Source organism: Protomyctophum bolini (assembly GCF_963924005.1).
Source record: "Protomyctophum bolini genome assembly, chromosome: 12".
Lineage (NCBI taxonomy): Eukaryota > Metazoa > Chordata > Actinopteri > Myctophiformes > Myctophidae > Protomyctophum > Protomyctophum bolini.
Window position 1 is genome coordinate 42787370 of NC_137873.1, and position 26868 is coordinate 42814237.

Genomic DNA, 26868 nt, shown 5'->3' on the forward strand with positions numbered 1-26868 from the left:
GTGTGTGTGTGTGTGTGTGTGTGTGTGTGTGTGTGTGTGTGTGTGTGTGCGCGTGTGTGTGTGTGTGCAACGTGTCGCGTGTGTGTGTGTATGTGCGTGTGTGTGTGTGTGCGTGCAACGTGTCGCGTGTGTGTGTGTGTGTGTGCGTGTAACGTGTCGCGTGTGCGCGTGTGTTTGTGTGTGTGACCTTTTAGGCCACATCCTTTGTAGTGTAGAAGCGTGAGTGCTTTCAAGTATATAAGGTCAGCTCTCACTCTTTACTCCATATTATAGATAGTGTTATAAGCCCTGCAGCATGCAGGTTATCGCATCTCCTTTTCCCAGAGTCCTCTCCGGGCCTCTCGTGACAGAGGACTCATGACGGTATAAGCCGTTACCTGTAGGAGGAGACAGCTCAAGGTCAATTGCAAAACGCCATTATGGCAAATTCATCCAGCTACAGCTATATGTACAACAGTCCTATACATTCCCTGGAGTCCTAAATTCCGATATAGTACTTTATTGATTTTTGTTGACCCATTGTTTTCACCTGCAGTGTCAATTGTCTATGTAATCCTGGGCACTACAGTTCCCTCTGACAACCCGGGGAGAGCAACGGACTGACCTCATGCTTCCTTCTATGCATGAGGAGTCCAAGCCGCTTCTTTTCACCTGACAGGGGGAGGGGGGGGGGGGGGGTTCCGGGGGTTCCCCGGTTGGACGTATAGCGTGTGGAAGGAACACGTTATTCCAACCAGTTCCTGTCCCCTCCATCAGGCGACCCTGCTGGAGGGGAGGGGGCTGCATGTTTTTGTGAGGGTACCTATAACTACCTACCCTAGGGGACATGGGGAGATATAGTACTTTGTTGTCAGTTCACACTGAAATGTGTCTTGCGACCCAGCAGCCGTGTATGCAAAACACATACTGTACATTTGACATAACACAAAGAACAAGATTACATACATGAAGACATAAAGACAAGAGCAATGTCCACCTCTTAGCCTACTCCTGATTAAGCCTCAAAGTAGACTGGTGGACCACATTACATCTGACCTTATTGTAGACCTTACTGTATACTATTCACCCTAGTATGTTTTACTGTGATTATAAACGAATCCTGCTGGGTATTGTCTAGAATATTCTCCCGGTGGATCCTGCCGAAAGCTGCTTATGCCATAGAAAGCATACAGTAGGTGGACCCCAGGCTAATGCAACCTCACCACCCAATCGCATGAGTCTACCGAACTTAGTGTGTTTAAAGTAGTCATTCAGTGAACACCAGTTTATGGTGTTCACTGAATGACTACTTTAACACACACACGCACGCATGCTGATTTATACCTATTATACTTGGTTGTACGCACATGTCACACGGCGGAAATAGCAGATCTACAAGTTGGCAGTTGTACAAGTCAGGCTTTTCTCTCCCCCTCTTTTATCGTAGTAGTCCATCTCTCAATATATCTTTCTAAGTGTCTTGTCTAATATCTGCGTCCTTCCTTCCTGGATCTCCACTGAAGTGTACGGCTGTACGCCATTGCAATGTACTCCCCCCTCTCTCTCTCTCTCTATCTCTGTCTCTCTGTCTCTCTCTCTGTCTCTCTCTCTCTCTCTCTCTGTCTCTCTCTCTCTCTCTCTCTCTCTCTCATCTCTCGTCTCTCTCTCTCTCTCTCTCTCTCTCTGTCTCTCTCTCTGTCTCTCTCTCTCTCTCTCTCTGTCTGTATCTGCTGCTAGCTCGGTCAATACGAGACTAATAAGCTGGGCAGTACAACAGCATTCATTGACACCGTCCTGTCTGTCATGGTCACTGTGTGTGTATTCCTGTTGTGTCTTTGTGTTCCTGCACAATGCAGGCTTTGTAGAGAGAGTGTATACTGTTGTTCGTTATCGATGGTTTCTTTTTTGTTGTGTGATGTTTTTTTACCCAAACGGTGGATCGGATCCCAAACTTTTTCATGTCAAGGACCCCCATTTGAAAATATATCCCAGGGACCCCCATCAGAGAAGATTTTTACGGCTCTAGCAGTGATTCTCAACCCGTTTCATTCCAAGGACCCCCAGTTTGACATGCATAATATTAGTCTACAGACCTCCACTTAATTAATGGCATTTCTATCTCTGGGACACCAATGTATATTGGTGTAAATATCAATATCAATTTAAATTTAACTCTGAGAGTGTACAAATGGAACCAAATCCATTTGTACACTCTCAGAGTGGTTGGGAACCACTGATATACAAGTAAGACGCGCAAACGCGGGAAGCGAACGCAGCTCGTACATATTTGGGTTTTGGACGTATAGCTGCTTTGGGGACTCCTTATATGGTTATGGCTGAGTCATGGTGACGTAATCATTCAGCTCCATATATGGGCACAAAAGCGGGACAGACAGACACACAGACAGACACACACACACACAGACATGATCTGCTAGGTCTCATAGTAAGTGCTCACTGCGTTCGCAAATACTGCTGTTACCTCGCGACCGAGTCTCCCCCATATGGGATCAATCTTTATCTTATCTTATCTGATCTTATCTCCTCCTCTCCCTCCTCCCTCCTCCCTCTCAGCAGCAATTTATTCAAATCTCTCTCTCTCTCTCTCTCTCTCTCTCTCTCTCTCTCTCTGAGGCTTGTCTGTGAGGTGTCTGGGCTTAAGGTGTTAACTTCGGACCGTGCAAGGAAGAGTTTCGCCAAATCCTAAAAATCCATAGTTAAAATCATTATCCTCACAGGAGCATTTTGGCACATTAAACACCAGCTGTGGCTGCTAGAGAACATGGAGCAGGATAATCAGCGTTGGAAGGCCGCCCGTGAACTACTGTATAATGCCCGAGCGGACAGATGTGTGGTTGGGATAAACGCTGCGCTTAACACGGCGAGCCCAAGTTGTGGCCTTCAAGAGTTTACTGTTCATGATGAGGAGATGACTATACAGTACGTGTGTGTGTGTGTGTGTGTGTGTGTGTGTGTGTGTGTGTGTGTGCGCGTGTGTGTGTGTGTGCGCGTGTGTGTGTGTGTGTGTGTGTGTGTGTGTGCGTGCACGTGTGCGTGCGTGTGTATCTGCTGAAGGTCGACACATAACGAGATTATAATTAAGAGAATGCAGTACATGTGGTGATTGCTGGTTTAACCCATTCTGAACGGGAACCCATTTTGGTGTTAGCATCATGTTATGCTTTAGCTATTGAAAAATAGCAGATCTACAAGCTCATAGCGCGCCACCGAGTGGCGCGCTACGAGCTTGTAGGTCTGCTATTTTTTTTTAAATCGAAGAGCGACTGACATTTTTTAGAATCTGATCTCGGGTCAGAATGGGTTCATCAGACCAGTGTGTGTCCAGTGGAAACCTCGTATGAATCTGATCTCAGGTCAGAATGGGTTAAACGGTCACACCTTGCCTGAGGTGTGCCAAATAATTACCAGAGCTCAGTGTGACTGTACAGGATAAGGATAAGGAACACATCCCTAATACATTATTCTGGACAGCTGTGTTTCTACACGTCTGGAGGTCGTGTGAATTATACCAGAGCTACTGTAACCGGAAGTGTCAATTGACCAACTCTATAACCGGAACTGTACACGAATAACATGGCATGTAGTAGTAGCCCTATACTTCTGGTAAGACAATTTCTTGTCCAGGTTCTGTGTGTGTGTGTGTGTGTGTGTGTGTGTGTGTGTGTGTGTGTGTGTGTGTGTGTGTGTGTGTGTGTGTGTGTGTGTGTGTGTGTGTGTGTGTGTGTGTGTGTGTGTGTGTGTGTGTGTGTGTGTGTGTGTGTGTGTGTGTGTGTGTGTGTGTGTGTGTGTGAGTTGTTTACAGTATAGTGTGTGGGTGTGAGTTGTTTACAGTATAGTGTGTGTGTTGTTTACCAGTAAGACGCGCAAACGCGGGAAGCGAACGCAGCTCGTACATATTTGGGTTTTGGACGTATAGCTGCTTTGGGGACTCCTTATATGGTTATGGCTGAGTCATGGTGACGTAATCACTCAGCTCCATATATGGGCACAAAAGCGGGACAGACAGACACACAGACAGACAGACATGATCTGCTAGGTCTCATAGTAAGTGCTCACTGCGTTCGCAACAATATGATGCGTGGCTGTCTTTGTTATAGTGGTTGAGTGTGCACGTGTGTGTGTGTGTGTGTGTGTGTGTGTGTGTGTGTTTGTGTGTGTGAGAGAGCTCGTGGCTGTCGGTGTGTGTGAGAGACCGCACAGAAAACATCTGTTTTGTCTGTTGACTATAATGACTCACACACAACAAGGGTGTTCGTTCGGCGACCTTTGAAAATCTAATTTCAAGGTATTAGTTTCTTGTTGGCATGAAGTTACTGGCATTGTAATTTACTCTTGGCGGTGTGAGTTTGGAGACTTTATACTGAAAAGGGCATGCGATGTGAAATGCATCAGCTTGTTTGATTGGATGGGATGAGATACGATCGATGCAGAACGGTCCACCATATTGGCACCTTGTCCATTTTCTTCTGTGCACATTCATTCCTGACAGCTGGATCGTCGTGCTATTGGTCAATCGCATTTCCAGCTGCACACCGACCGACACCAGACATCTCAATCTCATCATCACAGATCAGGCCATCAAACCTATAATGCGCTCAGCATGCAAGGATGAACCCTGATGATTTATTCTTTATCCACATCAGATTACAACCGTCTGAGTCGTTGCTGTCACAAACAAACAAACAAACCTGTGTAGACATTGTTGTCATGAACGGAAGCAACGTATGTAGCAAAAGCACCCGTAGACACTCCATGCCCGACTTGCACAGTTCCACCATCACTTTGTTAGACGCACACACACACACCTTTCTTCAATCTTGTGTTTATGTACTTTTGAGTCTGCTTTGAGCCCAGAACTACAAGTTGTGCGAGTGCTAGATTTACTTTATTTTATTTGTAATGTATTTTTTTTATTGGGACGAATTCTCTTTCGATCCATCCATCCATCCATCCCCTATAGACCAGGGGACTGACCGTATAATTCTGACATTACTCGATTATCTGGCAGTGTTGTTTTTGGCAGCAACTTTTGATTTTAGTTTTAGTCATAATTATAGTCTCTTGAATAGTTTACATTTAGTTTTAGTCACATTTTAGTCACCTGGAATGTTTTCGTGTTTTGTTGACGAAACTGTCAATAGTCTCAGTTTTAGTCATCATAGCTTCGTTTTCATTTACTTTCCACTTCGTTTTCCTCAGTGAAAAAAGGTAGTCGACGAACATTTTTCATCTTATAGTTTTAGTCGATGAAATGAACACTGCTGTGTGGCTTCGCGTGCGGTCAGGGACCGACCGCACGAATAATGCTCCGTTGGACTGATGACCGGGCGGCACCCTATAGACCTGCCCATGCCCCTTTCCTTACGGATGCATATCTTAATCCTGGGGGATTATGTAACCAATCTAGTCCAGGGATTATACTGTAAATACAGTACTTTACGTCAACTCGGACAACATGTCACCACCATACCGATAAGAACACAGTTTAACCCATTCTGAACGGGAACCCATTTTGGTGTTAGCATCATGTTATGCTTTAGCTATTGAAAAATAGCAGATCTACAAGCTCGTAGCGCGCCACCGAGTGGCGCGCTACGAGCTTGTAGGTCTGCTATTTTTGAAACATCGAAGAACGACTGACATTTTTAGAATCTGATCTCAGGTCAGAATGGGTTAATCAGACCAGTGTGTGTCCAGTGGAAACCTCGTATGAATCTGATCTCAGGTCAGAATGGGTTAACTCACAGCGTGTGTACTTTTACTGTACTGTACGGCATACATGGGGGAGATTTGTACAGTAATTATACCACAGTGTTTGTTTAATGCCAACTCCATATATTCTCGCTCTTCAAGAGGGACAGATGATGCCATTGTAACGCTTGAAAGCTCTGTATGTATGCGTGTGGAGGGTCGTGAAACACACGCACATGCATGTCCTCTTTGCAGATATAAAACAATCCACCCACTAATCCTGGTTGACAGACTGAAAGGGCAGTTTTTGGACTGGACACTAATTACGCGTCCGATCGATTTATATTGGCTGCAGAGCTCAAAGGGTTAAGGTTTGGCAATGCCAGAGGTGTGTTTTGCCTATATTGGCACACCGTATAGGGCTATATATTTTATACAGGGACAGGACAGCAGCCAGGCCTAGACGGTCCACCATGCACAACCCTTCATATCTAGTGTAGGATCAGACTAATACACTAGATTGAGATGTTGACGAGTATAAAGATGTTGATCTTATTATTATTAGGGCTGGGAGTCTGGACTAATTAATTCGAGGCTTTGTCATTAATTCATCTAAACTAATCGCATGTTTAATCGTATATCAATATTTGACCTGAGAAGCTTATTATTATTTATTTTAATCAGTTATAGTTCCTCCCAGCCCTATATACTTTACAGATCACAAACTGTCCTGGGACCAGTGCAGGTTGGCTGATATACTATTTTTTCAGAAGGGCAGAGGTTCAGTTTTCTTAGAAAACAGTTTTTCTTAGAAAACAGTTTTTCTTAGAAAACAGTTTTTTCTTAGAAAACAGTTTAAAAACTGTTTTCTAAGAAAACAGTTTTTCTTAGAAAACAGTTTTTCTTAGAAAACAGTTTTTCTTAGAAAACAGTTTTTCTTAGAAAACAGTTTTACTGTAACCTGAATTGATTACAGGTCGGATACATCCCATCTATGGTGAAAAGTAATTAAGTACAATTACTTAAGTACTGTACTTAAGTACAATGTTGAAGTATTTTTTTACTTACTTACCTAATTACTTTTGATTATCACAAAACAAGAATTAACCACTTCAGCCCTAAATACATTTCGGGAATTAGAGAATTGGCAAGCTCGCAAATGCGACTGCTTGGGATTGGGCCTAAGAATGTGAAACACTTGGCACCTCATGTCAACAAAGGTTCCGACCCCTGCCCTACAGCATGCTTTATTCACTTCCACTGGATTACATAACATGAGCTTTGTTGTATAGTCTGTTAAGCCTCTATTTTAGCGCATTTGGAGACTTTGGTGGACAGTACGCTTCGCTGTTCGTCATCCCATCACCGCACACATTGTGATCCCTATTAGTTAAGAAGGATGCCGGCTCAGTTAGTGGAGCTTAATCCATTAACCCATTCTGACCTGAGATCAGATTCATACGAGGTTTCCACTGGACACACACTGGTCTGATTAACCCATTCTGACCTGAGATCTGATTCTAAAAATGTCAGTCGTTCTTCGATTAAAAAAAAATAGCAGACCTACAAGCTCTATGAGCTTGTAGATCTGCTATTTTCCAATAGCTAAAGCATAACATAATGCTTAACACCAAAATGGGTTCCCGTTCAGAATGGGTTCAAACCAGGAAAGCATCTGTGTCATTTTAGATTGTAGACAAAAAACTAAACTAAAAATAAATTGGCCTAAATTGAAAAAATCTGACCCGGTGAACACGCTATTTTCGTGCTCGGACACACAGGGACACAGCCACACACACACAGCTGTCTATAGGAGGGGGTGCACCACTCAAAAATACACGCAGATACCGTGCCGCACTGCAAGCTTGTACTAGATCTGCTGTTTATTTTTTTATAATTTTTTTGTGAAGATTTGTGAAAGACTTTTTAAAGACAAATTCATATCATTTTGGTGGTCCTTCGACATGAAAAAGATTAAGCACCACTTTAAATATCAACCTAAGACATTTTTAGAATCGGCCTCAGTCCAAAGAGTGAGTCCCCGAAGACTCCTGCCTTAAAAATAAAATACAATAATAATGTAACCTTCGTTATGTGCTCATGTCAGCACTGCATGTTTCCCTTGGGTAGGTAAAAAAAAAGAAGATCTGATTAAAATATGGATGCTTTTTTATCAATTTAAGGGGAGTGCCGAGATATATACAGGCCAATCAATCATCACGGGAATGTCCTGGAGGATTAACTACAGTACACCGTTTGTTTTAATAAGAATAATAAGAAGTTGTGTGGCAGTCAGCCAGCCACACACACACACACATACACAGCCTCGTCTAAAGTGGGACGCATACAGTACTCCAGTTTTTAGGTGATGACCTGACCACTGCGGTGCTTATAGTAAAAACAGAGAGATGTGCTGGCCTGGGTGAGCGGTGAGTCACTTCACCTATTACCACCGCAGCTGACTGAGTACAGTAGGTTATCACCTATTACCACCGCGGCTGACTCTGTGTACAGTAGGTTATCACCTATTACCACCGCAGCTGACTCCGTGTACAGTAGGTTATCACCTATTACCACCGCAGCTGACTCTGTGTACAGTAGGTTATCACCTATTACCACCGCAGCTGACTCCGTGTACAGTAGGTTATCACCTATTACCACCGCAGCTGACTCCGTGTACAGTAGGTTATCACCTATTACCACCGCAGCTGACTCTGTGTACAGTAGGTTATCACCTATTACCACCGCAGCTGACTCCGTGTACAGTAGGTTATCACCTATTACCACCGCAGCTGACTCTGTGTACAGTAGGTTAACACCTATTACCACCGCAGCTGACTCTGTGTACAGTAGGTTATCACCTATTACCACCGCAGCTGACTCTGTGTACAGTAGGTTAACACCTATTACCACCACAGCTGACTCTGTGTACAGTAGGTTATCACCTATTACCACCGCAGCTGACTCTGTGTACAGTAGGTTATCACCTATTACCACCGCAGCTCACTAGTCTGTGTACAGTAGGTTATCACCTATTACCACCGCAGCTGACTCTGTGTACAGTAGGTTAACACCTATTACCACCACAGCTGACTCTGTGTACAGTAGGTTATCACCTATTACCACCGCAGCTGACTCTGTGTACAGTAGGTTATCACCTATTACCACCGCAGCTCACTAGTCTGTGTACAGTAGGTTATCACCTATTACCACCACAGCTGACTCTCTGTGTACAGTAGGTTATCACCTATTACCACCGCAGCTGACTCTGTGTACAGTAGGTTATCACCTATTACCACCGCAGCTGACTGAGTACAGTAGGTTATCACCTATTACCACCACAGCTGACTCTGTGTACAGTAGGATATCACCTATTACCACCACAACTGACTCTGTGTACAGTAGGTTATCACCTATTACCACCACAGCTGACTCTGTGTACAGCAGGTTATCACCTATTACCACCACAGCTGACTCTGTGTACAGTAGGTTATCACCTATTACCACCGCAGCTGACTCTGTGTACAGTAGGTTATCACCTATTACCACCACAGCTGACTCTGTGTACAGTAGGTTATCACCTATTACCACCACAGCTGACTCTGTGTACAGTAGGTTATCACCTATTACCACCGCAGCTGACTCTGTGTACAGTAGGTTATCACCTATTACCACCACAGCTGACTCTGTGTACAGTAGGTTATCACCTATTACCACCACAGCTGACTCTGTGTACAGCAGGTTATCACCTATTACCACCACAGCTGACTCTGTGTACAGTAGGTTATCACCTATTACCACCTTCAGCTGACTCTGTGTACAGTAGGTTATCACCTATTGCCACCACAGCTGACTCTGTGTACAGTAGGTTATCACCTATTGCCACCACAGCTGACTCTCTGTGTACAGTAGGTTATCACCTATTACCACCACAGCTGACTCTGTGTACAGCAGGTTATCACCTATTACCACCGCAGCTGACTCTGTGTACAGTAGGTTATCACCTATTACCACCGCAGCTGACTCTGTGTACAGTAGGTTATCACCTATTACCACCACAGCTGACTCTGTGTACAGTAGGTTATCACCTATTACCACCACAGCTGACTCTGTGTACAGTAGGTTATCACCTATTACCACCACAGCTGACTCTGTGTACAGTAGGTTATCACCTATTACCACCACAGCTGACTCTGTGTACAGTAGGTTATCACCTATTACCACCGCAGCTGACTCTGTGTACAGTAGGTTATCACCTATTACCACCACAGCTGACTCTGTGTACAGTAGGTTATCACCTATTACCACCACAGCTGACTCTGTGTACAGTAGGTTATCACCTATTACCACCACAGCTGACTCTGTGTACAGTAGGTTATCACCTATTACCACCGCAGCTGACTCTGTGTACAGTAGGTTATCACCTATTACCACCACAGCTGACTCTGTGTACAGTAGGTTATCACCTATTACCACCACAGCTGACTCTGTGTACAGCAGGTTATCACCTATTACCACCGCAGCTGACTCTGTGTACAGTAGGTTATCACCTATTACCACCGCAGCTGACTCTGTGTACAGTAGGTTATCACCTATTACCACCGCAGCTGACTCTGTGTACAGTAGGTTATCACCTATTACCACCACAGCTGACTGAGTAACAGTAGGTTATCACCTATTACCACCACAGCTGACTCTGTGTACAGTAGGTTATCACCTATTACCACCACAGCTGACTCTGTGTACAGTAGGTTATCACCTATTACCACCACAGCTGACTCTGTGTACAGTAGGTTATCACCTATTACCACCACAGCTGACTCTGTGTACAGTAGGTTATCACCTATTACCACCACAGCTGACTCTGTGTACAGTAGGTTATCACCTATTACCACCACAGCTGACTCTGTGTACAGTAGGTTATCACCTATTACCACCACAGCTGACTCTGTGTACAGTAGGTTATCACCTATTACCACCACAGCTGACTCTGTGTACAGTAGGTTATCACCTATTACCACCACAGCTGACTCTGTGTACAGTAGGTTATCACCTATTACCACCACAGCTGACTCTGTGTACAGTAGGTTATCACCTATTACCACCGCAGCTGACTGAGTACAGTAGGTTAACCAATTCTGAACGGGAACCCATTTTGGTGTTAGCATCATGTCATGCTTTAGCTATTGAAAAATAGCAGATCTACAAGCTCATAGCGCGCCACCGAGTGGCGCGCTACGAGCTTGTAGGTCTGCTATTTTTGAAAAATCGAAGAACGACTGACATTTTTAGAATCTGATCTCAGGTCAGAATGGGTTAATCAGACCAGTGTGTGTCCAGTGGAAACCTGGTATGAATCTGATCTCAGGTCAGAATGGGTTAAGTGAGTAATTGATGAGTAAGTGATAATAGTCCTTGACATGAAAAGGGTTGAAAGCTCCGGCCACTGCTCCAACTCTGTTCACCTCGTAGGAATGAAATGCCTTCTCACATACAGTATGGCCAATCAATCTACAGTAAACATGCTGGGAGACAGACAGACAGACAGACAGACAGACAGACACACTGCTGTGCTGTGCAATCCTCCCTGAAGACTCCCTATTTCCCCCTGCAGCGAGCAGAGCACTTCCCTTTGTCTCAGATTGACAAAGTAATGCCGATCATAAATAATAATATCCCCCCAATGCTTTCTGAGAGAGTCCTCACTAATGAAGTCCTCGTGGGAGAAGACACGACACGCGAGGCGAGGCCACGTGTCATCATGTTATCCGGTGCAAATGTCACGTCTCCAAACAGCCAACATACAGTACTGTATAGTTCCCTGTGGTCCTAATGGCCTATTTATTTAACATCATGCAGAAACATGGATCCATATGGTCCATAGTTCAGGTCAGGTGTGACTCCATGCATGTTCTGATCTTTGGGGGCATTTCACTTCACTGAGCTGAAAGCACGACCCCCCCCGAGATGGACACACAAAAAGAAAGTATGTGACGCTCAGCCTGTTGCTCTATATATTTAGACCCTTAACCCATTTTGACCTGGGAACGATTCTGCAAATGTATTCTAAATTAAATCCTGACAGTTTTCTTGAAAAAGCTGTTTTTCTATGTCAGTCGTTCTCAAACACTTTCATGTCACTTTTCACGATTTTTCAAAAATAGCAGACCTACAAGCTCGTAGCGCGCCACTCGGTGGCGCGCTATGAGCTTGTAGATGTGCTATTTTTCAATAGCTAAAGCATAACATGATGCTAGCACCAAAATGGGTTCCCGTTCAGAATGGGTTAAGTCCCTTATGCCGTCATCAGAATCCTTAAAATGAAGAGGGCGGCTGGGGCAATGTCACAGTCATTAGTGAGTCCATTAAATCTTTAATTACGCGATCATGCCGTGACGCCAACATTCCAGCAACCCCATGTTTTATACCATGGGTTCATTTGCTCCCATATTTCCCCTCCGTTCACTCGCTGCACCATAATATTCCCGTCTAATTGGCAGCATTAGCATGGCAACAGACCATTAGCTGAGCCACGGGACATATCTCGGTCTAGCTTCATGCATGCTTGGTAGCTTAGGTGACCAAATGCACTCTTAATATTCATAAAATGTTGTTCAGAAAGGGAGGGTAACGGTGTCATTGTTTCCGACCACTCCTTATAGTCCAACCCATTACTATTACTAACTAACTCTATATCCCAAAACAAACCCTATAACCATTATCGCATGCGGAAGCCGCGGGGTGAGTCTTATGGGCACCCATTCTGACCTGAGATCAGATTCATACGAGGTTTTCCACTGGGCACACACTGGTCTGATGATGAACCCATTCTGACCTGAGATCAGATAAAAAAAAAATGTCAGTCGTTCTTCGATTTTTCAAAAAATAGCAGACCTACAAGCTCATAGCGCGCCACTCGGTGGCGCGCTATGAGCTTGTAGATCTGCTATTTTTCAATAGCTAAAGCATAACATAGTGCTAACACCAAAATGGTAAGTTAGTATGAGGATTTCGGCAGGGATCTGTACAAAGAAATTACGCAGCCAAGTCTCACCCCTTGGGAGTGAGAGTCACGCAATTTAACCCTTTACCACGCACCACAAACTAAGCCCCAAACCTCAATCTAGGGTGGGACGTCTGTATTCCTCTAAATCTATGTTAAAAAAAAGGCCAAATCGACATTAAAAAAAGGCCAGATTTTAAGTCTCACTCTTGCCTTTTTCTGAAACTTGGCAGCCCTTTATAGCCCTACCGGTCCTTTATCCTTCATGTACTTAATTGAGTTGTTGAGCCTGTTGTGTGTATTGTTGTTAAATCTGTCATAATGGCATGGTTTTGAAGCGTGTTTTACTGTATGTGTGTATGTTATGTTTCAGTGGAATCTGTCAGACCTTTTTCGCCCCGGTGTTGCACCGTGCCTAACATCTCTGGCACCGTGCCAAGACAAGTCAAGAAAAAAAAGAAAGTGGAGTGAAAGGCTTTTTCCTGCAGGAAACACTCACTGCCTGCAGAAATGAATTGGTGTCCTTTGGTGCCAAAAATGTGACGTGTTTCTCAAACTATAACAGGATTGACAGTGCATTCCCTCTAAGCTTGTTTGTATGCTTGCTGTGCAACACAAATTACTTCCCAGAAGTAAAAAAAAATCGGCTTTGGGAGTGTGTAGTTTGGATTTAGGTTTTGCTTTAACACTCACACATGTATGGGAATGTCATCTAAATATTATTATCAATATATGGAGAACGCATGCACTGTCAGTCAGTAATACTGTAATACTGTCATTCTCTCCTATCCATCTATGTGTCTCTGTAGTGGGTTGACCATCATTACATAATTCCATTTGCATTGAGAATTGGCATGAGTAGGAGTGAGAAAGCAGAATTTTTCACTTTTCTAGATTTAAGCTTTTTTTGAGTGCAGGTGTTATTTAGCCCCTCCAACGTCTGGCTTTCGTGTGTTTGACATCATGTGGCAGCCGCGCAAGTCTATGGACTTTTAATATTTGCTTTAAGCGATAGACTATGTGTGCTGTTTACTTTTCTAGGTAGTTCACCTTTCACCTAGTAGGCCCTATGTCATGTCACGTGTAATGGAGAGCAATGTTCTTTTGCTTAATTAGTAATTCTCCTCACCTGGTAGCTTCACAAGGGTAGTTATGAGGTGATTAGTTTGGTCAGAGTCAGTTCAGTTCAAGACAGCACACTGTCAAGAGCTCTCTCACTACATGTTGAGTTGAGTCAGGCCTTGGACAGGATAAGTCTGTAAGTTTGTGTGTTTTTGTTAAACTTCTTGGCCCTTAAAGCAATTTACATGTTCTTTTTGTAATCTTGTATGATGCATAGGCTACAATAACTGTTTGGTTTATTATTTTACAGTATATGACACCAATGTTGTGTTTCTAATTCTTTCTGTATTGCAGTTTTACAATTTATTCTTCACTAAAGATCCTAAACCAAGTCACTGCCTTTTGGAGCTTTATTGGGAACCTTGTTAGCTGTCTGCCAAGCCATACACAATGTACACCAACGTATAGTAAGGGCAGAACACTATGGGTTCGGACCGGTAGTTAATGTGTGCACTCCCTCCCGTGGTCCAGAAAGATGGCCATGCCTTGGTTTGTTGCTTGGTTGCCGTGGTAGGGGTGTGTGTGTGTGAGGGTGTTGGGTGTTCCAGCTATATAGGTTTAATTGATCAGTAGGTGTTTCCAATTGAAGAAGACCATTCATTCCACCCATCTGTCTGTGACCCTTTTTATGCCCATAGATGGAGATTTCTGTATCTGTCTCTCTGTGTCCCTTTATTCCTATATATGGAGTTCTGTGTCAGGCATGCCCAGAGCCATCTAACCCATTCTGAACGGGAACCCATTTTGGTGTCAGCATCATGTCGTGCTTTAGCTATTGAAAAATAGCAGATCTACAAGCTCATAGCGCGCCACCGAGTGGCGCGCTACGAGCTTGTAGGTCTGCTATTTCTGAAAAATTGAAGAACGACTGACATTTTTAGAATCTGATCTCAGGTCAGAATGGGTTCATCAGACCAGTGTGTGTCCTAGTGGAAACCTCGTATGAATCTGATCTCAGGTCAGAATGGGTTCATCAGACCAGTGTGTGTCCAGTGGAAACCTCGTATGAATCTGATCTCAGGTCAGAATGGGCTAATAGAAGAGTTATGATATAGAGGGGGCAGCACTGACATGTATGTGTTATGCTTTACTTTATAAACAACCAATGAAGCAAAGTCAGTGGACTTAGTTATTTGCTCTAGTTCCCTGTTGAATTACTGCAGGTCAGAGGTCAGAGGTCTGCCAACTTCTTGAAATGAGATGCCATGTTTTTATCTTCCAGTCGATGTACCAACCATGTCAAAATGAAATTTAATGACCACATCAACAATTCCAAACATTATTTTTGATTGCCCACGAATATAACCTTTCCCCTTTCCTTTAAAAAAAATGTTTTCTTTCACATAGTTACCTATATCTCCCAGACTCCCTCCCCATGCAGTCAGAGTTCAGAGTTTTAATGAGTGTAGAATTATGTGGAGGAGTTTAAGTTTACATGAAGAAAAACCCAATAGCATTGCACAAAATAATCGCATTGCCTGGATTTGGTTACCAATTTCAGCATGCTGTCATGGTACCTATTGTGAGCATGACATTGTTGTAGGCACACAATGCTCGCATTGTGACGTTTTGTGAGCTTGTAGATTGGTGCAATCTTGACATTCATGTTGTGTTGTGTTGTGTTGTGTTGTGTTGTGTTGTGTTGTGTTGTGTTGTTGTGCTGGAACTGAACTGAACTGAATCTCCTCCTAGAGAAGGCCAGGGTGCTATCCATTGTTATCACTTAAGAGTCAGATGCTGGGAAAACCCTACAACCCGCCAACAGAAGGGAGATTTATCATCGCCGACCGAGACCCACTATTTTGTTATTTTCTCAAGCTGTATACGATCTTGTACTTTATTTGATATGTCATTGAAGGCGGGGGTGGGGGGGGGGGGGGGGGTGTGCTCATGAATTTTGTCTCCTGGCAGTTTATGATGCATTGTTTTATGCACCCACAGTTTAGATGGACCATAAAAGCCCATATGGTACACTAGATGAATGCCCGTGGCATTTAAACTGATGAGTCGGTAGTCGGTAAATCAACCATCTCCAGTTTTTTACGTGGTCCGTTTTCCTTCAGTGTTCAGTGCAATTCTGCTGAGGTTGGCTTTTGTTTCCTCATCTGTTAATAAGTTATGTACGGTCGTACATTCCGTGTAGTCATGTGATCTCTTATTACGACCGAAGGTCGCATTTACTATGAAACCCTGCGTCTCCATATATGGTTGACAATCATCATGCCTCGTGACATCACGTGACATCATGGAGGTGTCACGGTCGCTTCTGGCCCTCAGAGCGTCTTCCTGGTTTAGAAATTAGAAATTTGCTCAGCTCAGTAAAAATGGTGCAACTCCGTGTGGGGGGGTCCCCGGGGGGTCCCCGGAAGTTCCAGACCCACAGGACCACAGCCAGGGTGCCGACCCGCTTCCGGCGGGACACCCCACATCCGAAACTGTAGAGAAATGAGAGAGTTACCATGTGGGGGACAACATCCAGACCCACAGGAATGAACCCAGGGGGCCGATCCGATTCCGTTGAGCCGCCCCACGTCCGAAACAGTTGAGAAATGACAGAGTCATTATCATTACTGGACTTACTGGCACTGTACTGTACTGGCACACCCGGAATCATCATATATACATTTAATACGTGCGTGTGTGTTTGTGTGTGTGTTAGGTTGCGCACAGGTGGTGAAAAACAACCATGCTATTTTCGTGCTCATACCCAGGCACCCAAGCAGGCACCCAGTCAGCCACACACATAGTGCTCAGACCCAGGCACCCAGCCAGCCACACACATAGTGCTCAGACCCAGGCACCCAGCCAGCCACCCAGGCAGGCACCCAGTCAGCCACACACATAGTGCTCAGACCCAGGCACCCAGGCAGCCAAACACATAGTGCTCAGACCCAGGCACCCAGTCAGCCACACACACAGTGCTCATACCCAGGCACCCAGTCAGCCACACACACAGTGCTCATACCCAGGCACCCAGCCAGCCACACACACAGTGCTCATACCCAGGCACCCAGTCAGCCACACACACAGTGCTCATACCCAGGCACCCAGCCAGCCACACACACAGTGCTCATACCCAGGCACCCAGTCAGCCACACACACAGTGCTCATACCCAGGCACCCAGCCAGCCACACACATAGTGCTCATACCCAGGCACCCAGCCAGCCACACACATAGTGCTCAGACCCAGGCACCCAGCCAGCCACACACATAGTGCTCAGACCCAGGCACCCAGTCAGCCACACACACAGTGCTCATACCCAGGCACCCAGTCAGCCACACACACAGTGCTCATACCCAGGCACCCAGCCAGCCACACACATAGTGCTCAGACCCAGGCACCCAGCCAGCCACACACATAGTGCTCATACCCAGGCACCCAGTCAGCCACACACACAGTGCTCATACCCAGGCACCCAGCCAGCCACACACATAGTGCTCAGACCCAGGTACCCAGTCAGCCACACACATAGTGCTCAGACCCAGGTACCCAGGCACCCAGCCAGCCACACACATAGTGCTCAGACCCAGGCACCCAGCCAGCCACACACATAGTGCTCAGACCCAGGCACCCAGTCAGCCACACACATAGTGCTCAGACCCAGGCACCCAGCCAGCCACACACATAGTGCTCAGACCCAGGCACCCAGTCAGCCACACACATAGTGCTCAGACCCAGGCACCCAGTCAGCCACACACATAGTGCTCAGACCCAGGCACCCAGCCAGCCACCCAGGCAGCCACCCAGTCAGCCACACACATAGTGCTCAGACCCAGGCACCCAGTCAGCCACACACATAGTGCTCAGACCCAGGCACCCAGCCAGCCACACACATAGTGCTCAGACCCAGGCACCCAGTCAGCCACACACATAGTGCTCAGACCCAGGCACCCAGCCAGCCACCCAGGCAGCCACCCAGGCAGCCACACACACAGTGCTCAGACCCAGGCACCCAGGCAGGCACCCAGTCAGCCACACACATAGTGCTCAGACCCAGGCACCCAGCCAGCCACACACATAGTGCTCAGACCCAGGCACCCACCCAGCCACACACACAGTGCTCAGACCCAGGCACCCACCCAGCCACACACATAGCTCCATAAGGAACTCAAAAACACTCATGACAGATAAGTAATAATTAGAGGGCAGGATCCCTCTCATTTAGTATGAAATAAGAAGTTACAGATTCGAGCTGATATTTGGGGGGGGGAAAAGGTGTAATTTATGTTTGCAGTACTTGGTAGCAGATGTTATAGTATTATGTGTCATTTTGAGAACCAAACATATTTTATTTTAATCTCACTGTAGACATCTGCCGCCCTGTCAAATCGTCAGATTTGATTGGAGGAATTATCGCCATGCACAGAGTGCACTCCAGATGGAGTTATACACTGCTTCCATGTGGGGGGGGGGGGGGGGGGGATGGATGGGAGGGATTCCAAAATAAATCAGAGCTTTCCTGGAGTGTTTCTCCCCATCATAGATAGATCTTTATTTGTCATTGCAACGTGTACAACGAAATTAAAAGTGCCAACCAATCAGTGCATTATATCACAAAACAACATACTGTATACAAGCTAAAACAAAACACACATGACTTCTTGTTATTGCACAACCCCAGCAGCACTAATGCACAAAAAGTGTCGCAGCAACAGATCATTTTTTTAGCAGCATCGAGTGCAACTACCGCTGTGGGATAGAAGCTGTTACTGAATCTGTTGGTCTTGGACTTGATCACTCTGTACCGTCTGCCTGATGGCAGCAGTTCAAACAGTGAGGTACATTACATAGGTTCTGGACATTGCGTATGTTTCATCCAGATGAACCCAAGGCTCTTTATTCATTCACTGTGGATGTTATGTGGGTGGCAGAAAGGTATACTTTCTTATCCAACAACAAGCCTTATGGCTGTACGGGAACGTCACTGTATAGGTTGAATAGGACGAAGAGGGCTTTAAAGGCTTTAAAGGCACTGAGGAGGCCAAGGCTGCCCATAGGGAGCTGAAGAAGACTCGCCATGAAGGACCGCTACAGTCAGGGACTAACCAGAGGCTGCAGGACATAAATAAATATGACCTACATTATCCCAAAAACCACAAACAAATATGCTATCAGCTTGACTAATAACAACAAAGACGGTTATCTTCCAACACAATATAGTGAATATCACTGTGAAAGAAAACCTCCCATGTTCCCTTGATCGCTCACAGTGCAGTAGCAACGCAATGCAACGCGGTGTGAGATGCTTTGTAGAGCTATTCTACATGGAGGTATTTAGTGTAGTAGGGGGACAAAAGGAGGGGACCAAGTACAGTACAGAGCCCTGGGGGACCATTGTCAACAGGGTCATATACCGGTACATGGTTTAAGTCGTTAACTGTAATGTTGACTTTAGTTGTATATAATGCTGTAACATCTTTATGTGGGTGATAGAGTCCCACATGTGACCGGATGTGTCAACATAATATTTAGGGCTGTCAAAATAACCGAGTTAACTGAGTTAATTAATTTGTCAAATGTAATTTGATTAAAAATGTTAACGCAATTAATCCATGCCTAGATGACCCGCCCCATACATCCCATAATCCCATCCACTCTGCAAAAGTCATCACTCTGGTGATGATGGTTGATAGATCCATGCACTAGTCATCACTCTGGTGGTGATGATGGCTGATAGATCCATGCACTAGTCATCACTCTGGTGATGATGATGGCTGATAGATCCATGCACTAGTCACCACTCTGGTGATGATGGTTGATAGATCCATGCACTAGTCATCACTCTGGTGATGATGGTTGATAGATCCATGCACTAGTCACCACTCTGGTGATGATGGCTGATAGATCCATGCACTAGTCACCACTCTGGTGGTGATGGCTGATAGATCCATGCACTAGTCATCACTCTGGTGATGATGATGGCTGATAGATCCATGCACTAGTCACCACTCTGGTGATGATGGTTGATAGATCCATGCACTAGTCATCACTCTGGTGATGATGGTTGATGGATCCAAACGAGATGGAAAGAGAAGCTCTATCTAACCCACCCTGGGCATGACCTACGCTGTAGAGTCAGACTGTAGAGGCTATCATTTGTTTGGGCGGAAGTTGCGGGAGAGGAAGTATATCGCCCAAGGAAAATGACGTTATAAATCAGTTTACATTCTCCGCAAATGAAACGAGTGTTTTTCGCAGATAAGTATAAGCCTGGGACCGAGGCTATATCTAACCCTATCTGGATGGGGGAAAACGCAAGTTATTGCCGTAGAATCACAAACGAGAGAACGAGAGTGATAGTGTCACTTATATCTTTCGGTTCCGACAACAGAACATGCCATGTTTTTGACATAGTTCTAACCCTAATATTAACCCATTCTGACCGGGAACCCATTTTGGTATTAGCATCATGTTATGCTTTAGCTATTGAAAAATATCAGATCTACAAGCTCATAGCGCGCCACCGAGTGGCGCGCTACGAGCTTGTAGGTCTGCTATTTTTGAAAAATCGAACAACAGCTGACATTTTTTAGAATCTGATCTCAGGTCAGAATGGGTTAATCAGACCCAGTGTGTGTCCAGTGGAAACCTCGTATGAATCTGATCTCAGGTCAGAATGGGTTAAGTTGACTAGCCTCCCTTGTACTGAACGCCATAAATAAATCACCATTGCTGCGGTGACAGACAGGACGCGTGAGACGCCAGGGGCTTAAACTCAATCATCACGTTTTAGGAGGTGGCCTCATCCCTCTTATCTGTGTGTGTGTGTGTGTGTGTGTGTGTGTGTGTGTGTGTGTGTGTGTGTGTGTGTGTGTGTGTGTGTGTGTGTGTGTGTGTGTGTGTGTGTGTGTGTGTGTGTGTGTGTGTGTGTGCGTGTGCGTGTGCGTGCAACGAGAGAACGCTAATCTCCCCAGGGCGATTACACTGACCTGGGCCATTGATTACACACCTTCTAATGCCAAGATGCGATTGGAACATCATGGGCGCCAGTCATTCAATTTCATTTATTTATTTATTTGCATCCCAGTGAATGCCAAAAATCACTCCAATCACTCCAGTCCTCCTCCCCTCCCCTCCAACTGTGAAGTCAATAATTGGTGTTGCAGACGTCACTTGTCATGTCGGAGACGCTTGTTATTTTTTCTTTTTCTTCATTTTCCTCACAGTGAGAGCGGGATGAATTGTCATGGAGGAGGAGGTGGTGGATGAATGGATGGAGGAGGAGGTGGTGGATGAATGGATGGAGGAGGAGGTGGTGGATGAATGGATGGAGGAGGAGGTGGTGGATGAATGGATGGAGGAGGAGGTGGTGGATGAATGGATGGAGGAGGAGGTGGTGGATGAATGGATGGAGGAGGAGGTGGTGGATGAATGGATGGAGGAGGAGGTGGTGGATGAATGGATGGAGGAGGAGGTGGTGGATGAATGGATGGAGGAGGAGGTGGTGGATGAATGGATGGAGGAGGAGGTGGTGGATGAATGGATGGAGGAGGAGGTGGTGGATGAATGGATGGAGGAGGAGGTGGTGGATGAATGGATGGAGGAGGAGGTGGTGGATGAATGGATGGAGGAGGAGGTGGTGGATGAATGGATGGAGGAGGAGGTGGTGGATGAATTGTCATGGAGGAGGAGTTGGTGCGCAGACTTTGTGAGCGGAGAGAAGAATATGCTGCAATGTTACTCTTTTTTTTCTTTTTTAAAAAAAAGATTTCTTTAAAGATAGTAGTTAACATGGACAGGAACGGAGGAGGGAGAGACAGGGAGAGACGTGCAGCACAGGTCGTCATGAACGGGACTCGAACGCGCGGCGCGCTGTCAGGCCAGAGCCTACAGTATATGGCATGTGGCATGTGCCTGTAGCTGTTCGAATGCAAATGCTTGCCTTTCAGCCTTTGTATCCTATACTGTCTGGCAGGTACAGCTCTTTGAAAACCGTTGATGCTACTGATTGTGCGCGGGGGCGACGACAATTAACACATCTTGCCTTCCCAAAATGTCATTCCTGGAGACGCCGCTGCTCTTGGCCCTGTTCAACGCCACTGCTCTTGGCCCTGTTCAACGTCGCTTGTTTTCACCTTCGTTCTTGGCTCCAGGGCACAGAGGTCAAAACTCTTGAAGTGCAGAGCATGCAGTCTGGCACCGACACCTCTACCTTCTTCGCTCTACGCAGGTCAGCCAAGGCCGCGTGCAGTTCATAAAAATAGATGAGGCAGACCATGCTCCCAAATTCCGGCCGTCACTAATCTCCTGTGCTTTGGCACTCGCCCCATCTGAGGCCAAAGCAAATAATAAACCTCTCATTGTCACACACAGCGCCGGCAGATTGCCTCCTGCTGGGTTCTCTCCCTCTGTCACCGTGTTTATTTAACCCAGTGACGAGGATCATTGTTACAGAGCTGTTAATGGGTCATGGGTATTTGAAGACATGCAGCCACGTGGAACTGGCCAGTTTGTTTGGACCGAGAATAGAAACAAGCATTTAAGGACAATTAATCATTCATTAACCCATTCTGAACGGTCAGCATCATGTCGTGCTTTAGCTATTGAAAAATAGCAGATCTACAAGCTCATAGCGCGCCACCGAGTGGCGCGCTACGAGCTTGTAGGTCTGCTATTTGCTATCTAGATTTGCTATCTGCTATAAATTGAAGAACGACTGACATTTTCAGAATCTGATCTCAGGTCAGAATGGGTTCATCAGACCAGTGTGTGTCCAGTGGAAACCTCGTATGAATCTGATCTCAGGTCAGAATGGGTTAATGTACTGATTAGTGCATGCAACCCCATCAAGGGGCATAGTGTATATGAATTTGAACGCAAAGTAAACAAGTCGCAAAGTGCATGAGCTTTAGTAAATTCACAGGAATATGTTATATTGACCAGCATTAATGATCCTCAGATACGTGGAATCACCACTAGACGACTCAGCGGTAGCGCTGCCGTCTTCAATATGGCGACAACACTTTGTCTATGTGACGCCTCAAACATGCACGGAAACATGCACGGTCGCGCACGCAAGTGCATAGCCTACTGTACATGCATGCAAATGCACCCTGACATTCTGAATGAATGTGTTACTAATTTATGCTTTGATCCATTCATAAATATTATTGCGAACGCAGTGATTGCGAACGCAGTGAGCACTTACTATGAGACCTAGCAGATCATGTCTGTGTGTGTGTCGGTCTGTCTGTCCCGCTATACGTCCAAATATGGAGTGTGTTGCATCATCAGCTCCATATATGGGCACAAAAGGGGCCAGGTCCACATATACAGTAACAGCGGGACAGACAGACAGACAGACAGACAGACAGACAGACATGATCTGCAGGGTCTCAGCTGCGTTCGCTTTGCGCGTCTTACTGGTAAATATATGGGTAAATCAATATGAGAGTAGAACAGGATAAAATAAGTTTTTGTTTTGTACAGCATGACTTTTTAATGTTTTTTTTAAGTAACCAGAAGTTACGTCATCATCCAATATTTTGCGGAACCACTGGGCGCTGGTTGTTCCTATTATGGGAAGTGGGGAGTTTTGCCTCTTTATATATATAATCTCTTTGACATAACTTTCAACGTAAGTCCCATGATGCATCGTGTTAACGTAATTACCTTTGTGTGGCACACACGTCTCACCTAAATCACTCATTCAAGAATTATTGATCTTAGCATGGTGACGTTCATAAAAATTCAAACCCATGTTGGTTGTCTGTGGATATTTTCTATAGTTGCACAGAAGAAATAAGGAGTGCAGTCTATAGTGTCTGGAGTATTGCTATTTGCTACATTGCATCATTTTATGACGGATTCAATTTCATTCTAAAACTAGAAAGAGCAGATTATGATGAAATCTCATTCTAAAAGTGTCAGAAGATGTTTTCACCACCTTGACTGAATACAGTAGGCCTCTACATAATGCATAATACATAGTCTTTGCTCTTGTAAAAGAGTTATTTTATTGTATAATTTTTTTTCCAACTTGGCTCTTATTTGCCAAAGGACACTTCTTTTTACCAGGCCTGTGATATTAACCTAATCTATCATCTACTGTATCTGCCTTGGCAATAAAATAACATAAGCTTTAAATGAACACATTTCCATTTAGTTGACAGGACAATCGATTCTCCCAAAACCCCCGCTAGTTTAAAGCAGCTTGATGTAAAGTATCCCATCTAAAAAACAACCGTACGATATTGGCTAGCTCTCAATTCCCAAGGGTCACCTTTGCTTTTCGTAGACTCAACAGGTTATAATTCTACAACGGAACAGCAGTCTTAAGACAACTATACTGTACGGTTATACTAAATTACTCCTCAAATTCAGCAACTCCTTCCGCAAAGGGGTTATCGACGGGTGAGACAGTGAATTACTCGAGCATATTTGACACACATTTATTAAACTCAACACATTATTTTCAGTCAGTTTCAGCTAGTGGCTAGTTTCTGCTAGGTAATCGACAGCTCCACAACACCCATCAACAACAATGTCCATCGTCTTTCTGGCCAGCAGCCAGTCCTCGCATGCGCATATGAGCCTATCTTGCGCGTGACCACTACTGCCGACAGATGTCACTCTTACACCACTCAATACAAAATAAAAAAGGAAATAGAAAGCATAGCAAGAAAATGATTATATTAAAAATGCGATAAAACCACACATATACTGTAACTCTGGTACTGCAGGCTGGGCATTCATTGCTTCTCTTTCAGACAAACATTTTCTGGAAAGCTCGATCTCCACAAAAAGCATAATACATAATCATTCATTATAGTTTTCAACATATATTTCCTGTACCGCCGCAGCATTATGCTAACAGCAGTGTTACACAATACAATTAATGACCAATTACTCGGGATATTTCCATTTTTCTTTTCTTTTCTTTTCTTTTCTTTCTTTTGTAAATTGCCATCTGATAATAGACTTAATTGAGGAAGGAATTGCATTTGTCTCTCTCCATGTCGCATGTTGTTCACAGGGAATCTCAGTGGCACACAGCTGTTCTTAATAGCCATTATTAGAGTCCGTGCAACTAAATTGCATGGCGACCGGCTCCGTGGAGCGCGTCGCAGCGTTTGCACGTTGTGTTGTGTTTCCTGTTTATGAATATAGGCCAGTTGGGGCCTGTTCTTTTGTCAACATGGCGTGCAAGCCGCAGTTCCCCCTAGGGTGACATTTATCAGGTGTTGTTTATTGACACGGTCAGAGAGGAGGAGTGACAGACGGTCAACCTTGTCTCTGTCTGTCCGAAGGGCATACATGTGACACACAATGGCACATCTAAAGTAAAGGCACACCCCTCCCTCTCTGGCTTTGGATTGCAACACCAACACCTTTTATCCATTTAGAAGAGTCCAGAGAGACTAATGGAGGGTATGGGAGCAGGGCTTTATCCATTTAGATTTAGGAGAGTCCAGAGAGACTAATGGAGGGTATGGGAGCAGGGCTTTATCCATTTAGAAGAGTCCAGAGAGACTAATGGAGGGTATGGGAGCAGGGCTTTATCCATTTAGAAGAGTCCAGAGAGACTAATGGAGGGTATGGGAGCAGGGCTTTGATCCATTTAGATTTAGGAGAGTCCAGAGAGACTAATGGAGGGTATGGGAGCAGGGCTTTATCCATTTAGATTTAGAAGAGTCCAGAAAGACTAATGGAGGGTATGGGAGCAGGGCTTTATCCATTTAGATTTAGGAGAGTCCAGAAAGACTAATGGAGGACAGAAAAGTCCTATATCTGATTGCAGGTTAAACTATGTTAAAGTCACTTTGCCACTCGATTTGCCATTCATTTTATGCATACGCATACCCTATATTTCTGCTTTCTCCTAATTATCTGGCTTGTAATTTGCGTCCTTGGACCATTTTCTTTTAAAGAGGATGAACTCCATCATAGGAATCATGTTTGATAAAATATTCATGTTGCCACCTTTTTTTCCCTTCCTTGGCGTCGTTAAATTGTGTGGTAATCAATGAGCTGTGCCAATAATAGCCGTGCGTCTGGGAGTCTGCGTGCTCTGTGGGTACCATGCAGCTACTCAATTGTGATTTTGTTTCATTTGGTGATGTTTTCAGTAACTTCACCTCGGGGTCCAAGACAAATTTCTCCCTTGGGAGACAAAATAAAGAAACCTTCAACACACCAAAGGGTCCACAAATATGTACAGCATAATTATGAACAAGATTGACTGAGTGGCACATGATTATAAACGACTGTATCTGTGGATGAATAAATGGATGGCACTTTAAAATGATAACAGACATGATGAAGGTTAAAGTTTGCAGAGCAGATACGGTTCACAAACCAAACCTCTCACCTTGTCCCGCGCGCGGAGCAGGAAGGAACCACAAATAGAATGTAGAATGAGAATTGCTTTTTTTTCTCCTCTTTGCTCCGAGAGTACAACAACAGGTCAGTGATCCCCAAGTGTCTTATAAATGATTGATGTGCTTCTTCTTCTCCCCCGTTCCGTGCAGGCTGAGGTGTCTGGTGAAGCAGCTGGAGAGAGGAGAGGCCTCCCTGGTCGACCTCAAGAAGAACCTTGAATATGCCGCCACGGTGCTGGAGTCGGTTTACATCGAGGAGACCCGGTGAGAGAAGATGCCCTGAATACGTTACGTCATTTTTACAAATGATTGGAATCGGATCGGGAGCCAAACAAACGTTATCGGGACATCCCTCGTATCAATATTATATCCATATCATTCATGATATTATATTAGACTGGATATTGTGTGTGATTTTGGATATTATTCTATTGTGATGATATGACATCATACGTGTTCCATAAGATTATTAATATTGGATCGGGAAAATCGGTATCGGCATGATGCTCAAAATCAAATGATTTGAATCGGATCGGGAGCAAAATAAATGTGATCAGGACATCCTTAATATGACGACCAGTAGTAAACAACTAAACATACAGTATATTGACAGTCTTCACCGTACGATTCTTACCAAACAATTTACAATGTAGGCATTTAGCAGACGCTCTTAATCCAGAGCGACTTACATTAAGCAAGAACAAAAAGCATGGGAATACATCACATAAAA

At 44.8% G+C, this 26868-nt stretch overlaps 1 protein-coding gene across 1 annotated transcript in view; it reads left to right on the top strand.

The window, feature by feature from the left end:
* The window catches only part of LOC308325184 (uncharacterized protein), a gene marked incomplete at its 5' end in the record, with an annotated part of 279818 nt that overhangs the window by 65799 nt on the left and 187151 nt on the right, over positions 1-26868 (top strand). Inside the window, one exon of the mRNA XM_080777607.1 lies at positions 26289-26402. Within this exon, the coding sequence (XP_080633733.1) occupies positions 26289-26402 (114 nt within the window). The remainder of the gene's footprint in view (positions 1-26288; positions 26403-26868) is intronic.